Raw genomic sequence first — 21,700 nt, forward strand, 5'->3', positions numbered from 1 at the left:
CCCCAGAGGGCTCATGGACGGCTGGCGGGGCTGGACGGTGGCCATGAAGCACGGGGCCCAGTGGGCGGAGCTGGCCGGCCACGACTACGTGCTGGACCTGGTGTCAGACCTGGAGCTGCTCAGGGACTTCCCACGGCAGAAGTCCTACTTCGTTGTGGGTGCAGAAGGGCCCGTGGCCGGCAGAGGAGGCCCGAGAGCGTAGGTGGCCACCTGGGCCCCCACGGGTGGCCTCAGCACGGGACTGCCCCTCTGGCTGCTGAGAGAGACTGAGGTCTGGACTTAAGCTTCAAGGTTCTCATGGAGGTGGGGCTGACCAAAGGGTCCCGCCTTTAAAGAGACAGTCACTCAATTCCAGAGTCCTGTGCCGAGGAGATTGGGTGGAAGGGGGTGGGGTGGGGGTGGTCTGGGAGGCCGTGGGTCCCTCTGGGATCAGATGCTCCATGTTCCCCTTCCCCACAGGGTGTTTGGGAACAGCTGGGACTCAGATGAGGACACGCCCACTAGGCCCCAACCACAGGGGCACATGCCCAACGTGGCTGACGCCAATGGGTACTGCAGCCACCATGAGGACAGCACAGATGGGGAGACTGAGGCCCAGAGAGGTACAACAACCCACCCAGGTTGACCAGCAGGACCGGTGTCTGGTGGGGAAGGCCCTGGGGCTGGGGGGGTGGGGGCATCAGCAGGAGAGAACATGACGTGTCCCCCCTGCCAGGCCTGGACAGCCCTGGAGAGCCTGCTGTGTCCCACAAGGGCCTGGACTGCTACTTGGACAGCCTCTTCGACCCCGTGCTGTCCTGCGGGGATGCGGTAGGGATGGCTGGGGTGTTTGCAGGCAGCAGGCATGGCGTGCACATACCAAGTCATACACATCCAGGGGGGACACAGCCGGGCCATGGGGTGTCATGGGGACCCAGCAAAGGAGGAGGGTGTCCTCTTGGCTAGAGACGCCCCTTGATAAAGGCTCAGACCTCCCATGTCCTGTGGGATCCAGCCCCCTCAGGCACCCTGCTCATGCTGAGAACTCCCAGGAGCCCCTCAGGCACCCTGCTCATGCTGAGAACTCCCAGGAGCCCCTCAGGCACCCTGCTCATGCTGAGAACTCCCAGGAGCCCCTCAGGGCATGCTATGTAGCCCTGAGCAGGGCATAGCCCCGCTTGGAGCCTCATTTTACTCCGTGAAAGGGGTGGTCACTTGGGAACTTGCAAGGTGGTGGGAGGACTGAGTGAGTGCGTGAGGGCAGAGGCTGGGCACACAGCAGACGCTTGGCCAGTGGGAGGCCCCTGGGGTAGAGGAGGAGGCTGGTGTCAGGTGCCCGTTGCCTTGGAACCGTGGGAGGCCAGCCCGGAGGCAGCCACTCGAGCCAGCTGCTGCCCCCAGGACCTGGAGAAGCCGACAGCCATTGCCTATCGCATGAAAGGGGGAGGCCAGCCTGGTGGCGGTGGCAGTAGCAGCACTGAAGACACTCCCAAGAGACCCCCAGAGCCAAAGCCAAGTCAGTGCCTGCCCAGGGTTGGTTCTAGGGTTGGGCAAGGCTGGGTCCGCTGGTTCTCCGGGCTCCCTCCCGTGCTAACATGGAGGCGGCCATGGGCAGGGCGGAGGGGAGGCAAGGGGGCAGGTGGTAGGAAATTCCCGCTTCCCTCACCTCCTACGCCTTGGGATCTGCGCCCTCTGCCCGGCTCCCTGAAGTCCCAGGCCTGGATGCCTCCACATTGGCTCTGCAGCAAGCTTTCATCCACAAACAGGCCGTGCTGCTGGTGCGTGCGAGGGGCCTGGGAGGGGGTTGCCTGGAGCGGGCCTGCCTGGTTACACCCCCACCTCTCCTCAGGCCAGAGAGATGACCCTGCAGGCCATGGCCCTCCAGCAGCAGCCCCTGAGTCCTGCCCCAAGGCCCTTCCCCCCGGAGGTGAGCCTGGCCTGCCCAGGGCATCGCCGCACCTCGCTGAGCCTGGACCCCACACCGTCCTGGGCAGACACGGGGTCCCAGAGAGCAAGCTGGTGTGTCCCAGGAAGCTCACCTCACACCCTGCTCTCTGCAGAAGCCCCAAGCCCCCGAGGCACGGCCCAAGCTCACGGGCACTGGACCCCCGGCCAAGCCTGTGCTCCTGCGCTCCACCCTGAAGCCCCTGACCCCCGCCCCTCCGGCCAAGGCCCCCAGGCCCCCCACCAAGCCGGTGGCCGCCCCCATTCTAGCTCAGGATCGGTCTTCTCCAGAAACCAGTGAGTGTCCTGTCCCTGCTGGGCTGGTGGGGGCGGCCTCCCAGGCTGGACTGGGAGGCGTGGTCTCACTCCGCCCCCTGGCCCACAGCTTCGCCCTGCCCCGAGCTGGTCCGGTACTCCACACTCAACTCGGAGCACTTCCCGCAGCCCACGCAGCAGATCAAGAACATCGTCAGGCAGTACCAGCAGCCGCCCCAGGGGGCCCAGCCCAAGGCCCTCAGGTCAGCTCTGCCCCGGCCTGCAGGCAGCTGCCTCCCCCTGGGCCCGGTGCCAGCCGTGTGACGTGTGACGGAGGAGTCTGTTTATGCAGATGCTCCCCAGGACCCCCTCCCGGCAGAGGGCGGCCCAGGCTGCTTTCCAGGCTGCGCTGTGAGAACCTGTGGTTCTCATTGACAATGACGGGGTGGCGGGGGTGGCGGAGAGGGCCCTTCCTCTCGGGGTTTGTGATGGGGAGAGGAACTCGGTGTCCTCCCCCCCAGGAAGGACTGCGGGAGGGTGTTCGTGAAGCGGCCAGACCCCCACGAGGAGGCCCTGATGATCCTGAAGGGCCAGATGAGCCAGCTGGCGGCAGCACCTGGCACGCAGGTGAGGGCAGAGGCTGGCCGTGCCCAGGCAGAATGGAAAACGGGGGCCTCCAGGGAGCCTCGGAAACCAGCTGCCCCTAAAAGGCATGACCCTGCTGCTGCTTCCTCCCCGGCCCTGCGCCCCCTGAGCGCTCTCTTTGGGGTGGGGGCAGGTGCCCAGGGAGGCCGTGGCCCTGGTGAAGCCAGTGACCAGTGCTCCGAGGCCATCCATGCGACCCACACCAGGTGAGGTGCCAGGAGAGAGGGAGGGAGGGAGGGACAGAGGGCAGGTGTCCACGTGTGTCAGTCTGTGTGAACACAGGTGTGTGTGTGTGCATGTCCGTGGCATGCGTGTCCATGTCCTGAGCCCGTGTGGACATACTGTGCGCACATCTGTACAATTACGTCAGCACTTAAATGACCCCGATCCAGGCCAGGCCCACCCTGGCCTTACTAAGTCTGCACTACACCCTGGACACAGGCCCATCTGCACCTACAGGTGTTACAGATGGGGAGACAGGCCCAGAGAGCTTAAATGACGTGCCACGATCACACAGCTGAAGGTGTTAGACCAGGGGTCCCCATCCAGGCCTCTGACATCACAGTTGGAGCCCTCACCTCTACGTCGTTTGCCTCACGTAGCCACAGTGACCTTAGAGAGAGAGTTCTGGCCCCCGCTCCAGCGGCTCCTCCCTGGCCTGAGATCTGCCCTCTCCCAGCCTTGCCGCCCCACCTCCCTTGGCCCTCTGCCCCTCGGTGTTCCTGGGGCACACCAGTCACTCCTGCCTCACTCCTTGCCGCGCTGCTCCTGCCTGAGCGCTCTGCCCCCAACATCTGCCTGCCTGCCCCTTCTTACCGAGGTCTCCCATGTCACCTCCTCAGAGAGACCTGCCACCCCACCCGGTCCGAGGACCCTCACAGACCTTCCCTAAGTCACCCCGTTTTATTTCCACCTCATGGCTCCTAGCACGAAGAGTTTCGTCGTTTCAAATGGTCTGTTTCACCCACAGCTGCCAGGAGACTGTAAAGTCAAGGCAGTCGCTTGCGACACCCTCAGCCCCTGGCATAGGCCTGCACACACTGGGTGCCTGTTTCTAGTATGTGCCGAGGGCTGGTTGGGCTGCAGCAGCGTTCTGCATGCGTGTGATCACGTGTGTCTGTGGCCAAGGGTGTGGGCTGCCACTCTACTGCCTCCCCTCACGCCTGCGATTGATTCTGTGCTCCCCAGCGCTGCCCTCGAGGTCGCTGGAGCCTGCGGAGGACCCAGTGCAGACACAGCTGCACCGCCTCCCCAACCCCAGTTTCTATGGCTACCAGGACACCCCCTGGCAGATCTTCCTTCGCAAAGAGGTGCGGGGCGGGGGAGGGGCTGACCAAGGGCAGAGGGGACACCCGATTGGAGAACCAGGCCAGGGTGGAGCTGAGCTAGGCACCTGCGGCTGCTCCAGGGCGGGGCTGCACCTGGGGGCGGGTCCAGGTGTGAAGCAAAGTGAGGGGCCTCTGGAGGTCCTCACTGAAGCCCCACCCCCACAGGTGTTTTACCCGAAGGACAGCTACAGCCACCCCGTGCAGCTAGACCTCCTGTTCCGGCAGGTGAGGGCCTCTCTTCCCTTTCTGCCTCAGTGTGCTCAGCAGGGCAATGGGCACGTGGACTAGCTGTCTGCAGATTCTGCTGCTGCGCTCAGAGTTGGGCTCCTTGACCATGGTGTGGATGGGAAGTTGTTCTACTGCACCCCTGTTCCCATGGCTAGGGTCACAAGCCCACAATCCCATCTGACCAGGCTCGTGGTTTGTCTGAGCTAGATGGACCCACTGTATAGATGAGGACACCAAGGCCGGGAGGGGTGGCAGGACCTGGAGGGAAGGAGAAAGGAGAGGGTCTTTGTGAGTGGGATCTGATTTACCCAGAGGACCCCACAGCTGCACACATGGAACCCCCGCTCGTCCTAGAACAGTCCAGCCTGGGCTCCCAGGTGGGGGAGGCCCTCGGCCCACCCGCATCACAGCTCAGCTCATTCCCGCAGATCCTGCATGACACACTCTCCGAGGCCTGCCTGCGCATCTCCGAGGACGAGAGGCTCAAGATGAAGGCTCTGTTTGGTACCGCAGGGAGCGGGGGAGGGATGAGCCCCGCCCCACTCACCTCCCAGACACCCCTCCTTGCTCAGCTGCTAGGCTCCACCATGGCCAGGCAACAGGTCTGGGTCAGCTCTGCCTGACCGGCTGGGGGGCCGGGCCTCTGTCTGCCTCGGGTCCTGGCTTCCCCGTCGGCACTGAGAGCAGATGATCCCCTGCCGTCTGCGGAGTCGGCCTCCCTCCCTGCAGCGGGGCCGGCACGGGGCGGGGAGGCTCCTGACGCCCCTGCATCCCTCAGCCCAGAGCCAGCTGGACACACAGAGGCCGCTGGTGACGGAGAGCGTGAAGCGGGCCGTGGTCAGCACCGCACGCGACAGCTGGGAGGTCTACTTCTCCCGCCTCTTCCCCGCCACGGTGCGAGCCGCTGCCAGCCTGCCCACCCGCCCGGCCGGGGCTTAGGGCAAGGCTGACGTGCCCTTGTCCCCACCCAGGGCAGCGTGGGCACGGGCGTGCAGATCCTAGCTGTGTCCCACACAGGCATCAAGCTCCTGCAGATGGCCAGGGGCAGCCGGGAGGCCGGAGGGCAGCTGCGTGTCCTGCGCACGTACAGGTGCTGGCAGCGGGTGAAAACGGGGCTCGCCGGACACGGGCACGGGCTGGCATCAGCATTTCCTCACTGTCTCTCCGAGCACCAGCATGGTGCCCAGCCCTTGAACCCAGCCCAGTTTAGAGACGGGGACCTGGGCTCAGGGAGGGAGGTGCTTGGCTCAGGCTCACAGCTAGGAACCCGCTGGCCATCCTGCCCCCAAGACCCCACGGAGCTCACTGTGGTCGGACGGTGTGGTCCGCAGCCACGTGCCCGTGCGCCTGGAAGGGGAAGGGGCCCAGGGAGAGACCTGCTGAGTCCTCTGCAGCCACGGAGTGACAGGGCGGGAGGCTGGGCAAGCTCCTGGGCCGGGGCTGGTGGAGTCCGGGAGGGGGACAGGCGGGGCCGAGGAGCAGGATGGCTGGGGAGAGGGCGTCCCCTGGCCACAGGCCCTGCCCTCACGCGCCTGTCCCCCAGCTTTGCGGACATCCTGTTCGTGACCATCCCCTCCCGGAACATGCTGGAGTTCAACCTGGCCAGCGAGAAGGTCATCCTCTTCTCAGCCCGCGCCCAGCAGGTCAAGGCTCTGGTGGACGACTTCATCCTGGAGCTGAAGAAGGTCAGGGTCCCCCCACAGAGCCCGCGGGGGCGGAGGCCCCGGACAGGCTCTGCACCCGCACCGGCCCCCTGCCGGGAGCAGGCCGTGTGCGGCCCGTGGCCGAGTCGCAGACTTCTGCGGCCGTCCACAGATGGCCTTTTGCCTCTGCTGCTCCTCAGCCAGGCGCCTCCTCTGAGCTCCACAGCTGCTGTGCTCCTCACCCTCCTCGGCCACTGCGCCAGCACTGCTCCCTGCAGTGGCCGTGCCCACAGGGCGGCCGGCCCGGCCCAGCCTTGGTGGGGACGTGGCAGGCGGTGCGGCCTGTGCCTGTGCTCTGGCACCATCTGCATGCCTCAGGCCAGGGCTCCTGCCCTGCCCTTCTACCCGGGATGCCCCTCCCTCTTTGAAGTGGGGAGGAACACCTGTGGGCGTGGGGGCAGGGGAGCGGCCTGGCCTCTGGGAGGCGGGAAGGGCCTGTGGCCTCACCCTGCCCCTGGCCGCCCAGGACTCGGACTACGTGGTTGCTGTGAGGAACTTCCTGCCTGAGGACCCGGCGCTGCTGGCCTTCCACAAGGGCGACATCATCCACCTGCAGCCCCCTGAGCCGCCCCGCCCGGGTCGGTGCCTGGGGTGGGGTGGGACGAGCGGGGTCTGGGCCAGGGCCCCCCTGGCAGTTGCTGACACGTACCCGGCCGCAGGCTACAGTGCCGGCTGTGTCGTCCGCAAGAAGGTGGTGTATCTGGAGGAGCTGCAGCGGAGAGGCCCTGACTTCGGTGGGTCCCGGGTCCCCTGCCCGGCTTCAGCGCCCCAAACCGCAGAGCCCCCACAGCCTCCGGCTTCGCAGTGCTCTGGCCTGGCCAGGCCTCCCAGGGACCGGCGGCCACCCGCCCAGCCCTCCGCCTGCTGATCTGGGGGAAGGGTTTCCGTTAGCGGCGGATCCCTCTGTGCCACACATGCCGAGGGAATGCCCTCCCTTCCCAAGCCCAGGCCCCTCCACCAGGGAGCTCGAGGGCAGGGCGGGTCCTGAGAGCCCTCAGTCCCAGGGAGATGCCTGCTCGCCTCAGACTCCCTCCCACCCCCTAGGCTGGCGGCTCGGGACCATCCACGGGCGCGTGGGACGCTTCCCTTCCGAGCTGGTGCAGCCCGTGGCTGCCCCCGACTTCTTACAGCTGCCCACGGAGCCCAGCCGGGGTCGTGCCGCCGCTGTGGCCGCCGCCGTGGCCTCCACGGCTGCTGCATGGGAGGTGGGCCGCAGGAGAGAGGTGAGGCGGGTGGCCAGGCCAGTTGGGTAGAGACCGCGGGGGGTCATCTGACTGGAGGTGGATGGGAACAAGGTCGGCCAGTCCTGGGGTGGGGTGAAGGGGGTAGGGCCAGCCATTCTGTGACCTGTGGCATGTGACCAGCGATGGTTGGAGATTTGGCCAAATGGGTAGAGAAGGGTGGAGTCAGCAGAAGGACTGCGACCAGGTCACGGTGGCAGGATGGGGCCGTGAGGCGGGCAGGGCCGAGCAGGTGGGGTGGTGGTAGCGAGGGGTGGAGTGAGGTAAAGCTACGTTGTAAGGGCAAGATCAGCTCACCCCGGCATCTGGAGAGGCCCGCCCTGGGCAGGGATGCGCCTGGTGGGGGGCATGGCCACGTGGGTCAGGGGATGGGCCCACTGGGCATGTGGAGGCTGTGACTGGTCGAGGGGGTGGGGGGGGCAACCCGAGAGCCTGGGCACATTCACCTGGGGTTGAGTTGAGTCAGGTTTGATGGGGACGGGGGCGGGCGGGGGTGGGGGTGGTTGGACAGGCCCTCCTGGCTCCTGCCCCCTGCAGGGTTCCCCCATCAGGACCGGCTCGGCTGATCGTGGGGAGGACGGGCTGGCTCCCCCACCACGCACGATGCTGGCGTTTGCCCAGAAGTATTTCCGAGACCCTCAGAGGAGACCCCAGTGAGTGGTCACCCCACCCCAGTCCCCACACAGAGGAGTTCCTCCTGGGGCTTCTTGCCGTGTCCAAGGGCAAGGCCTTCCTCTGTGAGGGGGAGAAACCTCAGGCGTGAGGCCACCTGCAGCCGTGGTGGGAGCGGGGGGTTGGGGGGGGCAGGGGGCGCCAATGTTCTGCCCCTCTGCTTCCTGTCCTAGGGACGGCCTCAGGCTCAAATCCAAGGAGGGCCGGGAGTCCAGAACCTTGGAGGACATGCTTTGCTTCACCAAGGTGCCAGCCCTCGGCCTCAGTTTCCCCATCTGTAAGATGGTGTGCAGGCCTTGGAGCAAACAGCCTTGTCCTCAGCACCTGAGGGCCTGCGCGCGCCCCTGTCTCCCTGTCCGCCGCTCCCTCTGCATGACCCGGACCCTCCTGCCTGAGACGGGACACACCACGCGGCCCCCTCTGTTCGGACCTGCCCCCCACCTGACGCACCCCCTCCCTGACAGAGCCCGCTCCAGGAATCCCTCATCGAGCTCAGCGACGCCAGCCTCAGCAAGATGGCCACCGACATGTTCCTAGGTGCGGGGTGGCCTTGACCCTGGGCCGGGGGCCAGCACCACCTGCCCCTGCTCATCACCGCGCCCCTGCTCCTCAGACCCCCCCCCGCCAGACATGGGGCTCCTCTAAGAAAGAGAAGCCCCAGCTGCCCCTGGCCACAGCCTCTCAGAGGGGCCTCCCTGGGGTCCCCGAGGGCGGGCAGCTCGGGCCTGGGGCTGAGTGGGGTGTTCCCTGCAGCCGTGATGCGGTTCATGGGGGACGCCCCGCTGAAGGGCCAGCGCGAACGGGACGTGCTCTGCACCCTCCTGAAGGTCAGTTCGCCCACTTTGCCGTGCGCTCTCTCCTGGCCTGTGACTCAGTTTCCCCATCAGCAACCAGAGTTGCAGGACTTTGGGGTGGGCAGCTTCTAGTGTGGCCCAAGGAGGAGTGCATCCGCCGGAGGGAGGGCCTGGAGAGGGACACGGGGCCTGTCTCACACGCCCGCCCTGTTCTCCTGTGCCGGCCTGTGGGTGACCGGCCGCCCTGCAGCTGTGCGCCGAGCAGGAGGCCCTGCGGGACGAGTGCTACTGCCAGGTGGTGAAGCAGCTCACGGACCGCGCCAGCAGCGACCAGTGCGTGAGCCGCTGTGCCCCTGCCCGCCCCCCCCACCCCCACCCCGTCCCTCCAGGAGCACAGCCCGCCTCCCGCCGCCGGGCCTGGCCCGCCCAGCCTCTCTCCCCGGCCCTCTCCTCACTCAGTAGACACAGTGTGCGGACCTGGAGTTGCTTGGTCCGAGACCAGCACTCCTGCTCCTGGCGCTTCAGCGTCCTCCCTGTAAAATGGTAGCGATCGCGTGAGTCCAGGTTACTGGTGGCAGGTGCCAGAAACGCAGTCCCAGCCGGTTTAAGCAAAAGAGGGTCCCGGTGCCCGGAAAGGCCGATGTCGGCGTTCGGGCACGGCTAGCGCCAGGTGAGGGCAGCCAGCAGGCTTGCCCTGTGTCCTGGCTGCTTCCTCGGCGGCGATGCCGTCCCCAAGCACCACCCCAGCCATTTGCAAGGTGGCCCACTCAGAAACCCCCAGTCCACAGCGGCTGGGGGTGCAGAGCTGTGATCGGCTGACCTGGGTCACATTCCTGTCCCTAAAGCCATCACCGCAGCCCGAGGGAAGCTGAGCTCTCATCTGGCCAGTCCTGGCTCCCCTGCGTCGCACAGCACGCGGCCCTCGTGAGGGTGGTGCGGGCAAGGGAAGCCCTGTGCTCCCGGGCACTAGAGGCCCCACAGGCGAAGCCCTCCCGCAGGGCTCACGGGGGAGCACACAGCCAGTGCGCGAGCGTGTGCTGCTGTCATTGTCCAGTCCCTGGGAATTGTCCAGTCCCCCTGGCCTTCCTGGGAATTTTAGAGCCACTCAGAACATGCTCCTGCCCCACGCCCACCCAGGCCTCCCCTGCCACTACCTTCCCCCAACCCCCCGTCCCCGGGCCCCCCTCAGGGACCTTTGCCCAGAAGCCTCAGGCAGAATCTCCCCAGGGAAGGTGTCCCTGGTGCGTGTCGGGCCCCGGGCCCTTCCTTGCCTCCCTCCCTGGCCCCAAGCAGGACCTACCTCCTGCCTGGCGCTGGGCCACCCCCCTGCCCTCCCGGGCAGGAAGAACACCCAGAACCAGAGCTGCCCGAGACTCCGGGCATGGCCGTCCTGCTGTGGCCACGTGACGGGGTCCTACGCGTGTGTCCTCACAGGGACAGCTGCCAGCGGGGCTGGAGGCTGCTGTACATCCTGACCGCCTACCACAGCTGCTCGGAGGTCCTCCGGCCACCCCTCGTCCACTTCCTCCAGGACGTGAGCCAGAGCCCGGGCCTGCCCTTCCAGGGTGAGGGGCACAGCAAGGGGGCCAGGGCCGAGGCCTGTCCGCGTGGGTACCGGCCAGGCAGCCAGCAGGAGGGGAAATCCAGAGAGCCTGGCCCTTCACGGTGCCTGGGCCATGTTCGCCCAGATGCCCTCACCCCGGCATGTGGTGGAGGCCCCGCAGGGGCTGGTGCGCCGGGCTGTCTGGTCAGTGGGAAGGGAGGCATGTCAGAGGAGAGGTGAATGGCTTCCCAGAGGAGCTGTTGCTCTGGGCAGGATTCCTCGTGGGCAGAGTGGCGTGGGGAAGAGGAGGGGGGCCCGGCCTGGGCTGCGGGGGAGGCTCTGCCCCTTGGGTCTTTGGCAATCAACAGGGCCTTGAGCGGGACCAGGCCGGCGTGGGCCCGAAGCTGGGGGCAGGGGCTCAGCCTTTCCCGCTTGGAGTGTGGAGGAAAGGGGCCGCTCCTCAACCTCATGCCAGCCTTGTTTCCATAGCAACTCCCTGGTCCCCCTAAGAAAGAGCCAGGGCCCCTGCGGTCACCACAGCAGCGGTGAGAGAGATGGGGGACCTCCCCTGCCTCCGAGTCCTCCTCGGCTTTGAGTAGCGCACACTCCCAGGTCGGAGGCGGAGAGGCCCAGCTCCGGGGGCTCAGAGCGGCTCCCGGGCTTCCCTGCCCGCAGGTGCGGCACTGCCTAGTCCGAGACACGCAGAGGCAGGCACGGGGTCTCCTGCCGGGACTCTGTGGGGGACCCACAGCTGCACCCCCATAGTCACAGCCTCTTAGGGACAAGCCCCCCATCAGCAGCTCAAGGTGACAGCTGTTTCCAGGGCTCATCGGGCAGCCCAGGGGGCTGTGGACCTAACTGCAGGCCTGAGCCTGTGGGCTGTGGGTTTGAGCGCGGCACTAGCACTCCAGCCTTTGACCTTGGGCAGATCGCTGCCCCTCTGGGCTGTTTCCTCAGCCAGCAGATTGGAGTAAAAGCTCATCCCACTGGCTGTGCAGAGAGCCCGTGGGCTGGCGGCCGGCGGCCAGAGGAGCCTGACTGCCGACCGGGGCAAGGCCTTGGCTCTGTCTTTGTAGGAATCGCCAAGGCCTGTGAGCAAAACCTGCAGAAAACGCTGCGCTTCGGCGGCCGTCTGGAGCTGCCCAGCGGCATGGAGCTCCGGGCCCTGTTGGTGAGCGTGGGGGGGGGGGGGGGGTCAGGGCGCGGAGAGGCCTGCTGTGCTCAGAAGGCCTCAGGGGCCCGGCACGGGTGCTCCTGCGGGGCCTGCCGAACCTGGGGCTCAGGGACCCCCGTGGCAGGGCACGATGGCTGGCCCAGGTCCCTCGGCCCAGCCTGCCTGTCTCCTCACCCTCCCTTGTCCTAGGCGGGCCGCAGTTCCAAGAGACAACTCTTCTTCCTCCCTGGAGGCCTCGAACGCCATCTCAAAATCAAAACGTGCACCGTAAGTGAGGGGATGTTTCCAGCAGGCAGCCGCTGGGGGGTGGGGTGGGGGGCAAGGACACCCCAGTCTCCAGAGTGGCCCCCAAGGGTACTGAGCCCCTCCCAGGCTCTCTCACATAGTCCACTGCGAACAAGGGGCAAGCCGGGGCCTCTCAGACCAGAAGCTGTGCTCCCTGCCTGCGAGGCGGTTCTCAGAGCCCAGGGCTGCCTCTGTGCAGGCCCGGGAGCTCTGCCCTCGGTCTGCTGGTGGCTGGGGGGACAGAGGTCAGCGGCTGGCCCAGCCTCGCTCTCCCCGCCCGCCCGCAGGTGGCCCTGGACGTGGTGAAGGAGATCTGTGCTGAGATGGCCTTGACCCGCCCTGAGGCCTTCCAGGAATACGTCATCTTTCTTGTCACCGACCGAGGTGAGCTGCCAGGAGGGCCGAGCGCGCTGGGCTCACGCCCTACATGGCCTCCAGGGCTCCGGCCGGAAGGCACTTTCCCCCAGAAGCCCCTTGACCCCCGTGTGCAGGGACCATTCCGTGCACCGAGCACCCAGCCCTTGTCTGTCTCTCTCTGCTCCGCCGTGTGTATGTCTGTCTCGCCTCCCAGACGGGATTTGTGGAGGAGAAGGCGCTCTGACTCCTCCCGCGGCCCCTCGGCCTGCTCAGGGACCCTGCCCCAGGAGCCCCCATCCCAGCTCCTGGGACCCACGAGTGCCAGCATCTTCCCCGCCACTCGTGCCTTCAGTAGGCCATAGAGGCCCTCCCTTGGTCTCTCCCGGTCCCACCCCTGCCCTCTGCTGTCTACCCACTGAGACGCCAGCTGGCCGGCTGCATCCTCTCCCACCAGCTCTCCCACTGCCCCCTCATCCCTGGACCACGTGTCTGTCCTCAGCCCTTGCCTGGAGTCCAGCCAAGGCATGGCAGGAGGGGAAGGCAGTAACAAAACAGTCCTGTGACTGACACACTACGTCCCAGGCACAGTTCAAAGCATTTTAGCCCATCATCTCCTTCAGTCCCCACCACAGCCCTATGACAGGGAGCCTGTCATCACCCCCATTTATAGATGGGAACCCGAGGCCCACGAGGGGTAGTAGTCTCCTGTTGCTGCTGTAACAGATCACCACGTACCCGGGGGCTTAAAACCACAGGCGGGCGCTTATATGTTCACGGCTCTGCAGGTCCCTCGGGGCTGGTTCCTGCTGGAGCCTCGGGGGGGGGGGGGGGGACACTCTCTTCCTGCCCCTTCCAGCTTGTTGGGACTACCCCCATTCCTGGCTCATGCCCCCTCCAGCCTCAAAGCCAGCAAGGCAGCATCTCCCCCCCCCCCCCCTCTCTCTCTCTCTCTCTCTCTCTCATTCCTTCTTATAAGGGTCCTTGAGATGACATTCGGTCCGCTTGGATGAGCTAGGACAGTGATGACGAACCTATGACACGCGTGTCAGAGGTGACACGTGAACTCATTTTTTTGGTTGGTTTTTCTTTGTTAAATGGCATTTAAATATAGAAAATAAATATCAAAATATAAGTCTTTGTTTTACTACGGCTGCAAATATCAAAAAATTTCTATATGTGACACGGCACCAGAGTTAAGTTAGGGTTTTTCAAAATGCTAACATGCCGAGCTCAAAAGGTTCGCCATCACTGCCCTAGGATAATGTCTCCATCCCAAGATCTTTCACTTAATCACATTTGCAAAGTCCCTTCTGCCATGAAGGTAACGTATTCACAGGTTCCAGGCTTAGGGCATGGACGTCTTTGAGAAAGGGCCAGTAATCAGCCTGCCTTGGAGGTCAAGGGACTCACCCAAGGTCACGTATTTGGGCGTTGAACCCAGGCTGTCTGGCCCAAGAGTCTGGACTTTATCGTACGACACGGCCCTCCCTTCGGTAAAGCTTTATGGGCGGCGTGGGGCGGGAGCAGAAGGGTCTGCAGGAAATGAAGAAGCGCCTTCAGCCTCGCCACAGGCTCTGAGCCCCCGGTGCCGGCTGCGTCCCCCCCCCCCCCCACGCAGGAGTCCAGCGTGCCCTCCGAAGGGTTCTGCCCAAAGGCACTCAGTGCGTCCCCGCCCCCCACTCCTCCAGAACGGCCTGGGCTGTGTCTGAGCAGGACCCAGGACACTTTGCAGACGCAGCGCCACAGCTGTGCAGGAGAGGCATCCTGTGGCAGTCACCGGCATCCCGCAAACACAGGGCACCTGGTCCGCAGTATGCGCGCCTCCTGAGGGTGCCGTGTCCCAGCGGGGGGCTTGCCCGGGTGATGCTCGCCTGGGCGACAGCTTGGGGGTGCACGCCTGTGCACAGGGGTACACATGTGCACACACGTGCCCCCCGCTGCCTCTGGCTCTCCACAGGCCAGCACGTGTGCCCACTCAGCCGCGGCACCTACATCCTGGACGTGGCCTCGGAGATGGAGCAGGTGGAGAGCAGCTACATGCTCTGGTTCCGGCGTGTTCTCTGGGACCAGCCACTGAAGTTTGAGAATGAGCTGTACGTGACCATGCACTACAACCAGGTCAGCACGTGTGGGCCACCCATGCCCTGGAACCTTCCTGGCTCCCCCAGGGCTGTGAGGTCCCCACTGACCGTTCAGCCCTGGTGCCCTGCCCCCTGCATGGCTTCCTCGGAGCAACAACGACGTTACCCTCACTACCTAATCTCAGACCTCCGCCCGCAGGTGCCGGCACTCTGCCCGGCTGCCTTCCTGCGTCTCTGCTCCCCTCCTCCTCCTCCCCCTCCTCCTCCTCCTTCTCCTCCTCCTTCCCCTCCCCCTCCCCTCCCCCTCCTTCTCACCCTCCTCCTCCCCCTCCCCCTCCCCTCCCCCTCCTTCTCCCCCTCCCCCTCCTCCTCTTCCTTCTCCTCCTCCTCCCCCTCCCCCTCCCCTCCCCCTCCTTCTCCCCCTCCCCTCCCCCTCCTTCTCCCCCTCCTCCTCCTCCTCCTTCTCCTCCTCCTTCCCCTCCTCCCCCTCCTCCCCCTCTTCCTCCTCCTCCTCCTCCTCCTTCCCCTCCCCCTCCCCCTCCTCCTCCCCCTCCTCCTCCTCCTTCTCCTCCCCTTCCCCGACCCCTCCCCTCCTCCTCCTCCTCCTTCCCCTCCTCCTCCCCCTCCTCCTCCCCCTCCTCCTCCTCCTCCTTCTCCTCCCCTTCCCCTCCCCCTCCCCTCCTCCTCCTCCTTCCCATTTTCCTTCTCCTTCCCCTTCCTCCTTCTTCTTCCTCCTCCTTCTTCTCCTTCTCTTTCCTCCTCCCTCCTTCCATCCCCCTCCCCCCTCCTTCCTCCCTCCTCCTCTCTCCTCTCTCCTCCTTCCTCCTCCTCCTCTTCTTCTTCAACATTTGTATTGATTTCAGAGAAGGAGAGAGAGGGGGAGAGAGAGAGAAACATCAATGATGAGAGAGACTGATTGATTGGCTGCCTCTTGCACACCTAGCATGTGCCCTGATGGGGAATCGAACCCTGACCCCCGCGTTCATAGGTCAATGCTCAACCACTGAGCCACACGGCCGGGCACGTCTCTGCTTTTCTAAGTCCTTCCCAGCAAGGCCGCCCCAACAGCACCTCTTCCCCTTCTCCCCTCCTCGGAGTGCCTGGCCTGTCCCGCTCTCAAAGGCCTGAAGCGGCCTTGGCTGCCAGTGTTGTTTCTGTCTTTGTGTTACTCCCATTGGAATCTTGGTCCTCGCAGTTAGGATCCTGGGGTTTATAAAATCTGGCTCTCTCTCCTCTGCTAACATTTGTGGAAGTGCTTGGAAGAGTGTGTTTTTTGTGTGGAACTGGTGCCAAATTTCCCCCAATTCCAAGTACAAAGTAAGGTTACTTGGCTTTATGGCCACACGGTGTCACTGTTGCCAACGACCCCACGCAGTCCAGTCCAGTGCTGGTCTAGGTGTGGCCTATAGGCAGCCGTTCCTTGGGAACTTGTTAAAATGCAAATCCTTAAGTCGAGCCCCAGATCTGTGATCAGAGTCTGGGGGTACCCGCCCATGAATCTGTTTTTAGTGATTCAAGCATATTCCGTTTTCAGTAACCCCAGCCCAACAGACACCCCCACACCGCAGTGTGGACGCCCACACTCTTCCCAGGTCACTGTGGGGACGACCACGCCCCACTGCTTGACGCCCTGCACACCTGCTGCCCCTCATCGAGGGCTCCCCTGCAGGTCCTGCCCGACTACCTGAAGGGCCTCTTCAGCAGCGTGCCGGCCGGCCAGCCCCGCGAGCAGCAGCTGCAGCAGGTGTCCAAGCTGGCTTCCCTGCAGCACCGGGCCAAGGACCTCTTCTGCCTGCCCAGCATGTGAGCACCTGCCCGCCTGCCGCCCCCACATTCTCAGAGCTGGACATCCCGGCCCTGTGCACCCCGCTCACACCAGCAGGCTGTCTGGGAAGGGGCTGACCTGGCCGTGGGCTACCATCCCAACTCGCCCCGAGAGCTGGGGCCCTCCTCCCCCCATAACAGGTTGCTTCCAGCTGGTATTAACAGCTCAGAATAAATGTAACGATAAGAAGGCTTTCAGGACACACAGCCCCGTCATCCGGGAATGCACGTGGCCATGCAGAAATGTTCACCAGGGCGTTGCATCCAGCAGCGAGGCCTTCCTGGGTGCTGGTTCTCACAGGGGTGATAAATCAGTGCTTCTCAGACTTGGTCTCAGGAATAGGACCCCAAAGATCTTTTGTCTATGTGGGCTGTATCCATTAATATATATTTACCATATTCAAAATTAAAACTCAGGAACAATTTAAAATATTGATTAATTAATTTAAAAACAAGGATAATACATTACATCTCTATATAAAAGCCTAAGTGACTGTTCAACCGTTCGACCAGTAGCTATGACACGCACTGGCCACCAGGGGGGGCAGATGCTCAATGCACAGGCATGGAAACATGGAACAGACTGATGAATCTCAGAGGGAAGGGGGGAGGAGGGAGGCGGGAAGAGATTAACCAAAGATCTTATATGCATATTAGAGGCCTGGTGCACGGATTCGTGCATCGGTGGGGTCCCTCGGCCTGGCCTGCAGGGATTGGGCAAAACCGGCAGTCCGACATCCCCTGATGGGTCCCGGATTGTGAGAGGGCATATACGATCTTTGGTTAATCTCTTCCCGCCCTCCCCCATCCCCCCTTCCCTCTGAGGTTCATCAGTCTGTTCCATGTTTCCATGCATGTGGTTTCTGCTCCTGAATTGAGCATCTGCCCTCTGGTGGTCAGTGCATGCCATAGCTATCAGCTGGCTGGTCAGCCAGTCACTTTTATATAGAGAGATAATATAAATTAACATTACATGTTAATATAAACAACATAAAAAATGTATTTTCCAAAAAAATTTAGTGAGAAGAGTGGCACTGTTTTTACATTTTGTAAATCTATTTTATTTAATTTATTTGAGAACAAGGGGCAGGGAGACAGAGAAACAGTGATGAAAGAGATAAACATCTATGGGTTGCCTCCCAAAACATGCCCTGACTGGGAATCAAACCCACTACCTTTTGGTGTACGGGACGCCGCTCCATCCACTAAGCCACAGCGGCTGGGGCTGTGAATTTCGTCACCTGGGTTCTCACGCCTGCTTCTGCAGCCGGTCTGCTCTGGTCTCACGTGCCATGTAGCCTCTGGCAGACTCCCCTGTCCTTGTTCGAGAACAAGAGGGAAACCAAGTAACGGCTCAGTGTTAACATGGAAGTGTCCTTGGCCCCCAGAGCCTCGGCCCACTTTGAAAATCCTGTGTGAATGATGGTGAGATCATGTGTCTACAGTGAAGGTCCCGGTGCTATCATTCAGTGAGGGCTCAGTACGCAAAGCCCTTCGATGTTACGGTTTTAAGCAGAAAGGCTGGGAAGCACACAGAAGTACTATAATCCTAGTCCTGGGCAGAAAGAATCATCGGGTTCTTGCTTTCTGCAAAGCACTCTGTACCCACTTTATTTTCCCCTTACACAGATGAGGCAACTGAGGCCCAGGGCGGTTGCATGGCTTGCTGAAGCTTACCCAGCTAAGTGCGGGGGCCAGGTCCAGGCGCCAGGCGACTACCCAGCACTGCAAAGAAGGGGGTCTCCCGGGGAAGGGGATGCCCCTGACTTTCTCCCAAACGTCCCCCTGCACGCAGCTCAGGGTCCTGGGCCTGGCTTTCCCGCCCGCAGCTCAGGGTCCTGGGCCTGGCTTTCCCCGCCCGCAGCTCAGGGTCCTGGGCCTGGCTTTCCCCGCCCGCAGCTCAGGGTCCTGGGCCTGGCTTTCCCCGCCCGCAGCTCAGGGTCCTGGGCCTGGCTTTCCCGCCCGCAGCTCAGGGTCCTGGGCCTGGCTTTCCCGCCCGCAGCTCAGGGTCCTGGGCCTGGCTTTCCCGCCCGCCGCTCAGGGTCCTGGCCCTGCTGGAACTGCCGTGGGTGTTTCCCAGATGCCCGGAGAGGCACAGGAGCTGCCCCGAGGAAGCGGCATGTTAGAGAGAAGGGCCTGGAGGGGAGATGGGGCGTCTGGCAGCTTTCCTCTACCCCATACAGTGCTGGTGGTGGCTGTGCCGGCTCTGGTAGTTCCACACCTGCCACTGCTGTGTGCTGCTCTCCCCTCTGGCCTGGGTTTCTCCTTGGGGGTACGAACCCACCTTGGATTCAAGGCTCAGCGCCCCCACTCAGACTCACTTGGTGTTGTGTGGCCTCGGGCCAGGCAGTGAGCTTTTCAGAGCCTCAATTCCCTCATCTTCAAACAGGAAGTCGAGGTGCTGGCCAGCAGTCATAGAGTTCTGCTGTGTGCCAGGGCGCCGGGAGCACTTAATACCCATCCCCAACGCCTCTGCACTCCCCAGCGGTTAGTCTGCCGGCAGGTGCCCGAGCACATGGCTCTGCACCAGCCTGCGGCCAGGATCGCAGGAGACAGTGCTCAGGCCGCTTCCCCCCACGTGCAGGCGGGAGGTCCAGCAGTACATCCCGGCTCAGCTCTTCCACTCCACGGCCGGCGCCGCCTGGCTCAGCCTGGTCAGCCAGCACCGGCAGCAGACACAGGCGCTCAGCCCCCACCAGGCCCGCGCCCAGTTTCTGGGTAAGAGTCTGGGGCTGGGGGAGTTCGTCATGGGGGCTTTGCTGAGGAGGGGTTTCGGAGTGGGGAGATGAGGGCACCTTTTCCTTGCACAAACGCGTCTTCAGTGTGCGTCACGCCGAGCTGCCTGGAGAGAACACCTTTCTAAAACTCTCACCAAGGCACCACCTAGGCTCTGGGTAGCTCTTGGCAGAGAGCTGGCCGCCAGGGCTGGGAGCTGCGAGCAGGGGGAGGGCAGGAAGGCGGGAGACAGGAGGCTCGGACGGAGCAGCCCTGCGCTGGCTGCAGAGGGGAGGATGAGGGCTTGGGCGGCAGGCAGTTGAAGGCGTGTGCCACTGACGAGCCCTCATTCTGACTGTCCCTCTCCTGCCCAGGCCTCCTCAGCGCCTCCCCCATGTTTGGCTCCTCCTTCTTCTTCATCCAGAGCTGCAGCAACCTTGCTGTGCCGGCCCCCAGCATCCTCGCCGTCAACCAGAATGGCCTCAACTTCCTCAGCCCTGAGACCCACGTGAGTGGCCTCAGCCCGCTCCGCTGCGCACCCCTCTTCCCAGAGCCCACCCCTCAGAGGGACTGAGCCCAGCTCCACCACGTACACCTGTGTGACCGGGGCAGCCCCCGGCCTCACCGAGCCTCACTTCCTGGTCTGGACACAGGGACGACAGAACCCACCCCATGAAGCTGTGAAAGCAGAGCCCCGCCAGACACGCAGACAGCGTCTCGGTGCTCAGGCTGGCAGCCAGGGCCTCAGCAACAGAGAGTAACGAATTGCCTCACACTCGCGAGGCCCAGGTGCCGGCAGGGCTGGTTTCCTGAGCCCCCTCCGCTCTCCCCGTGGCTTATCGGTGGCCGTCTTCCCCGGCGCCTCGTGTGACCTGTTCTCTGCATGGGCTCCTGGTGTCTGTTCTGTCCAGTTTCCTCATCTCATGAGGACACCAGTCAGACTGAGTTAGGGCCCCTCTGATGGCCGCAGTTTAACTTCGTCACCTCTTTAAAGGCCCAGTCTCCAATGACAGCCGTATTCTGAGGTTTGGGGTGTTAGGGCTTCAACATATGGATTTGGGGGGACACGATTAAGTCCATAACAAATAGGACCTGTTGCCCCCTTTTTAGCTCTCCCGGAAGTGATGACAGGGGACATGAGGACAGGGCAGGCGGTTAATCTGGGGGTGATTCTAGGCAGCACTGGAGTGAGGGAGTGAGATCGGGAGGAGCCAGCCTCACTCGGTGGGAAGTGTGGGTCAGCAAGCAAGTTGCTGCCGTGCAAGTGGCACGAGTCCAGCGGGCTCTCCGGGAGGCGGCATGGGACACACCCACAGAGGATCCCTCTGGCCTGGGGTCGGGGGAGCCAGGGCGCCTGCCCACCACGTCCCCCTCGGGCATTCATGGAGGCATTCGCTCTCATAGCTCTGAGTGCTCCTGGAGCCAGAGAGCAAGCTCCAAAGAGGGGCAGGTGTTACGAAGCAGGCTTGATGTTAAGGTCAGGGCACCCCCATCTAAGCACCCCTGGATCCCAAGCACTTGCAAGAGTGCCTGGCACACTGCAGAGGTACGCATTCGCATTGCTGAATCAGTCTTGCCGGTGAGGTCCGAGAGGCAAAGCCATGACTTGCTCCAGGTCACACAGCAAGTCACTGGGGAACTGGTACCCGACCGGGGTGTCCTGCCTCCTGTTGGTTAGGTCTGCGGGGGAGGGATAAGGTGGGCGAGACTGTTCCACCCTTAGGCCTGTCTGCCCCCCGCCCCAAGGAGCTGATGGTGAAGTTCCCCCTGAAGGAGATCCAGTCGACGTGGACCCAGCGGCCCACAGCCAGCTCCAGCTACCCCTACGTGGAGATGGTGCTGGGGGACGTGGCCGCCCGGTGCACCATGCAGCTGCAGCTGGAGCAGGTGGGCCCTCCCTCAGCACCCAGACCTTGTCACCCACCCTCGCTCCCTTATTTCACTCACCAGGCTCTCCCCTGCGTCTGGCTCCACGGGCGCCCATCCCTGTCCCCTCCTCTCGTGTTCTGGCCAGGCCACAGGGGACATCCGGCCCAGTGCAGGTGACAGAACTCGCCCCACGCTGCACAGGACTGCAGGCCTTGGCCGTGGTCCCCAGCGGGGGCTGGGCGATGAGCTCGTGGGAGAGAGCCCAGGGTGTGTGCAGGATGGCGAGGCGTTTGCTAGGGAACTGGGAGGCCGCCGGGGCAGGAGAGGTCGTGAAGGTCCGCGAAGGCCGAGCTCAGAGTCCGGGGCTTTCCTCTGAGGGCACTAGAAGGTTGGTGAAGGGCAGTGGCCCAGAAGCTGGGCTTGGAAGGTGGATTGTGGGGACTGGGATTGAGGGTAGGGATAGTGGGGTCCCCATGTGATATACAGGGACACAGGCCCACCTGCCCTGTTCCTTATTTGCAGCAACTGTGGCTGATCCTTAAAAGGTATGGCTGACTTCTGGGCTCCTGTCCAAGTATCACAGCCCCCAGGGAGCGGGGGGCGGGGGGGGGAGCAGAACCAGAGTTTTCACCCCATTGAAAGAGGATTGAGGCTCACAGATGGGGCAGAATGGGGGCTGGGACCCACACGTCTGCCTTTGACAGCCTACCACATCCCTCCTCAAGATCTGGGCCCAGGACAACGCCAGGCCAGGGCCTGCCTTGAAGGAGCTGATTTCCCAGGGCAGGAGGGAGGGTCTCCCACTGCCCCGCCCTCATTCTGACAGCCCAGAACAGAGCCCCTTTGGCTCTTTGTGGCCCTTGAAGAGCCTGCAAATCTGGACGAGGCTCCCCAGTTTGCTTCCTACTGTATCCCAATTCTGCTTCTGCCGAGGTCACCCCAATTCTGGCCTTAGCCTCTGGCCCAGTCTGCTTCCCAGAACCCTCTTCTCTGAGCTCTCACCACAGTGAACCTCCTTCGCATACCTGCTGACCACCCACTCTATCTTGGGCTCCTTTCCTGG

General features: G+C 63.5%; 1 protein-coding gene across 1 annotated transcript in view; it reads left to right on the forward strand.

The window, feature by feature from the left end:
- The window catches only part of MYO15A (myosin XVA), a 55,830-nt gene that overhangs the window by 31,664 nt on the left and 2,466 nt on the right, over nt 1-21,700 (forward strand). The window contains exons 32-64 of the mRNA XM_059668401.1: nt 7-198; nt 460-602; nt 716-810; nt 1,381-1,495; nt 1,690-1,757; nt 1,829-1,906; nt 2,040-2,220; nt 2,309-2,441; nt 2,700-2,805; nt 2,957-3,029; nt 4,012-4,133; nt 4,317-4,376; nt 4,808-4,883; nt 5,158-5,273; nt 5,351-5,469; nt 5,923-6,064; nt 6,549-6,660; nt 6,742-6,816; nt 7,127-7,305; nt 7,861-7,976; nt 8,169-8,241; nt 8,460-8,532; nt 8,749-8,822; nt 9,040-9,122; nt 10,224-10,354; nt 11,409-11,503; nt 11,696-11,773; nt 12,079-12,175; nt 14,106-14,266; nt 15,899-16,032; nt 18,638-18,771; nt 19,143-19,276; nt 20,515-20,655. Coding sequence (XP_059524384.1) covers nt 7-198; nt 460-602; nt 716-810; nt 1,381-1,495; nt 1,690-1,757; nt 1,829-1,906; nt 2,040-2,220; nt 2,309-2,441; nt 2,700-2,805; nt 2,957-3,029; nt 4,012-4,133; nt 4,317-4,376; nt 4,808-4,883; nt 5,158-5,273; nt 5,351-5,469; nt 5,923-6,064; nt 6,549-6,660; nt 6,742-6,816; nt 7,127-7,305; nt 7,861-7,976; nt 8,169-8,241; nt 8,460-8,532; nt 8,749-8,822; nt 9,040-9,122; nt 10,224-10,354; nt 11,409-11,503; nt 11,696-11,773; nt 12,079-12,175; nt 14,106-14,266; nt 15,899-16,032; nt 18,638-18,771; nt 19,143-19,276; nt 20,515-20,655 — 3,709 coding nt within the window. The remainder of the gene's footprint in view (nt 1-6; nt 199-459; nt 603-715; nt 811-1,380; nt 1,496-1,689; nt 1,758-1,828; nt 1,907-2,039; nt 2,221-2,308; nt 2,442-2,699; nt 2,806-2,956; nt 3,030-4,011; nt 4,134-4,316; nt 4,377-4,807; nt 4,884-5,157; nt 5,274-5,350; nt 5,470-5,922; nt 6,065-6,548; nt 6,661-6,741; nt 6,817-7,126; nt 7,306-7,860; nt 7,977-8,168; nt 8,242-8,459; nt 8,533-8,748; nt 8,823-9,039; nt 9,123-10,223; nt 10,355-11,408; nt 11,504-11,695; nt 11,774-12,078; nt 12,176-14,105; nt 14,267-15,898; nt 16,033-18,637; nt 18,772-19,142; nt 19,277-20,514; nt 20,656-21,700) is intronic.

This window comes from Myotis daubentonii, chromosome 16, assembly GCF_963259705.1.
Source record: "Myotis daubentonii chromosome 16, mMyoDau2.1, whole genome shotgun sequence".
NCBI lineage: Eukaryota > Metazoa > Chordata > Mammalia > Chiroptera > Vespertilionidae > Myotis > Myotis daubentonii.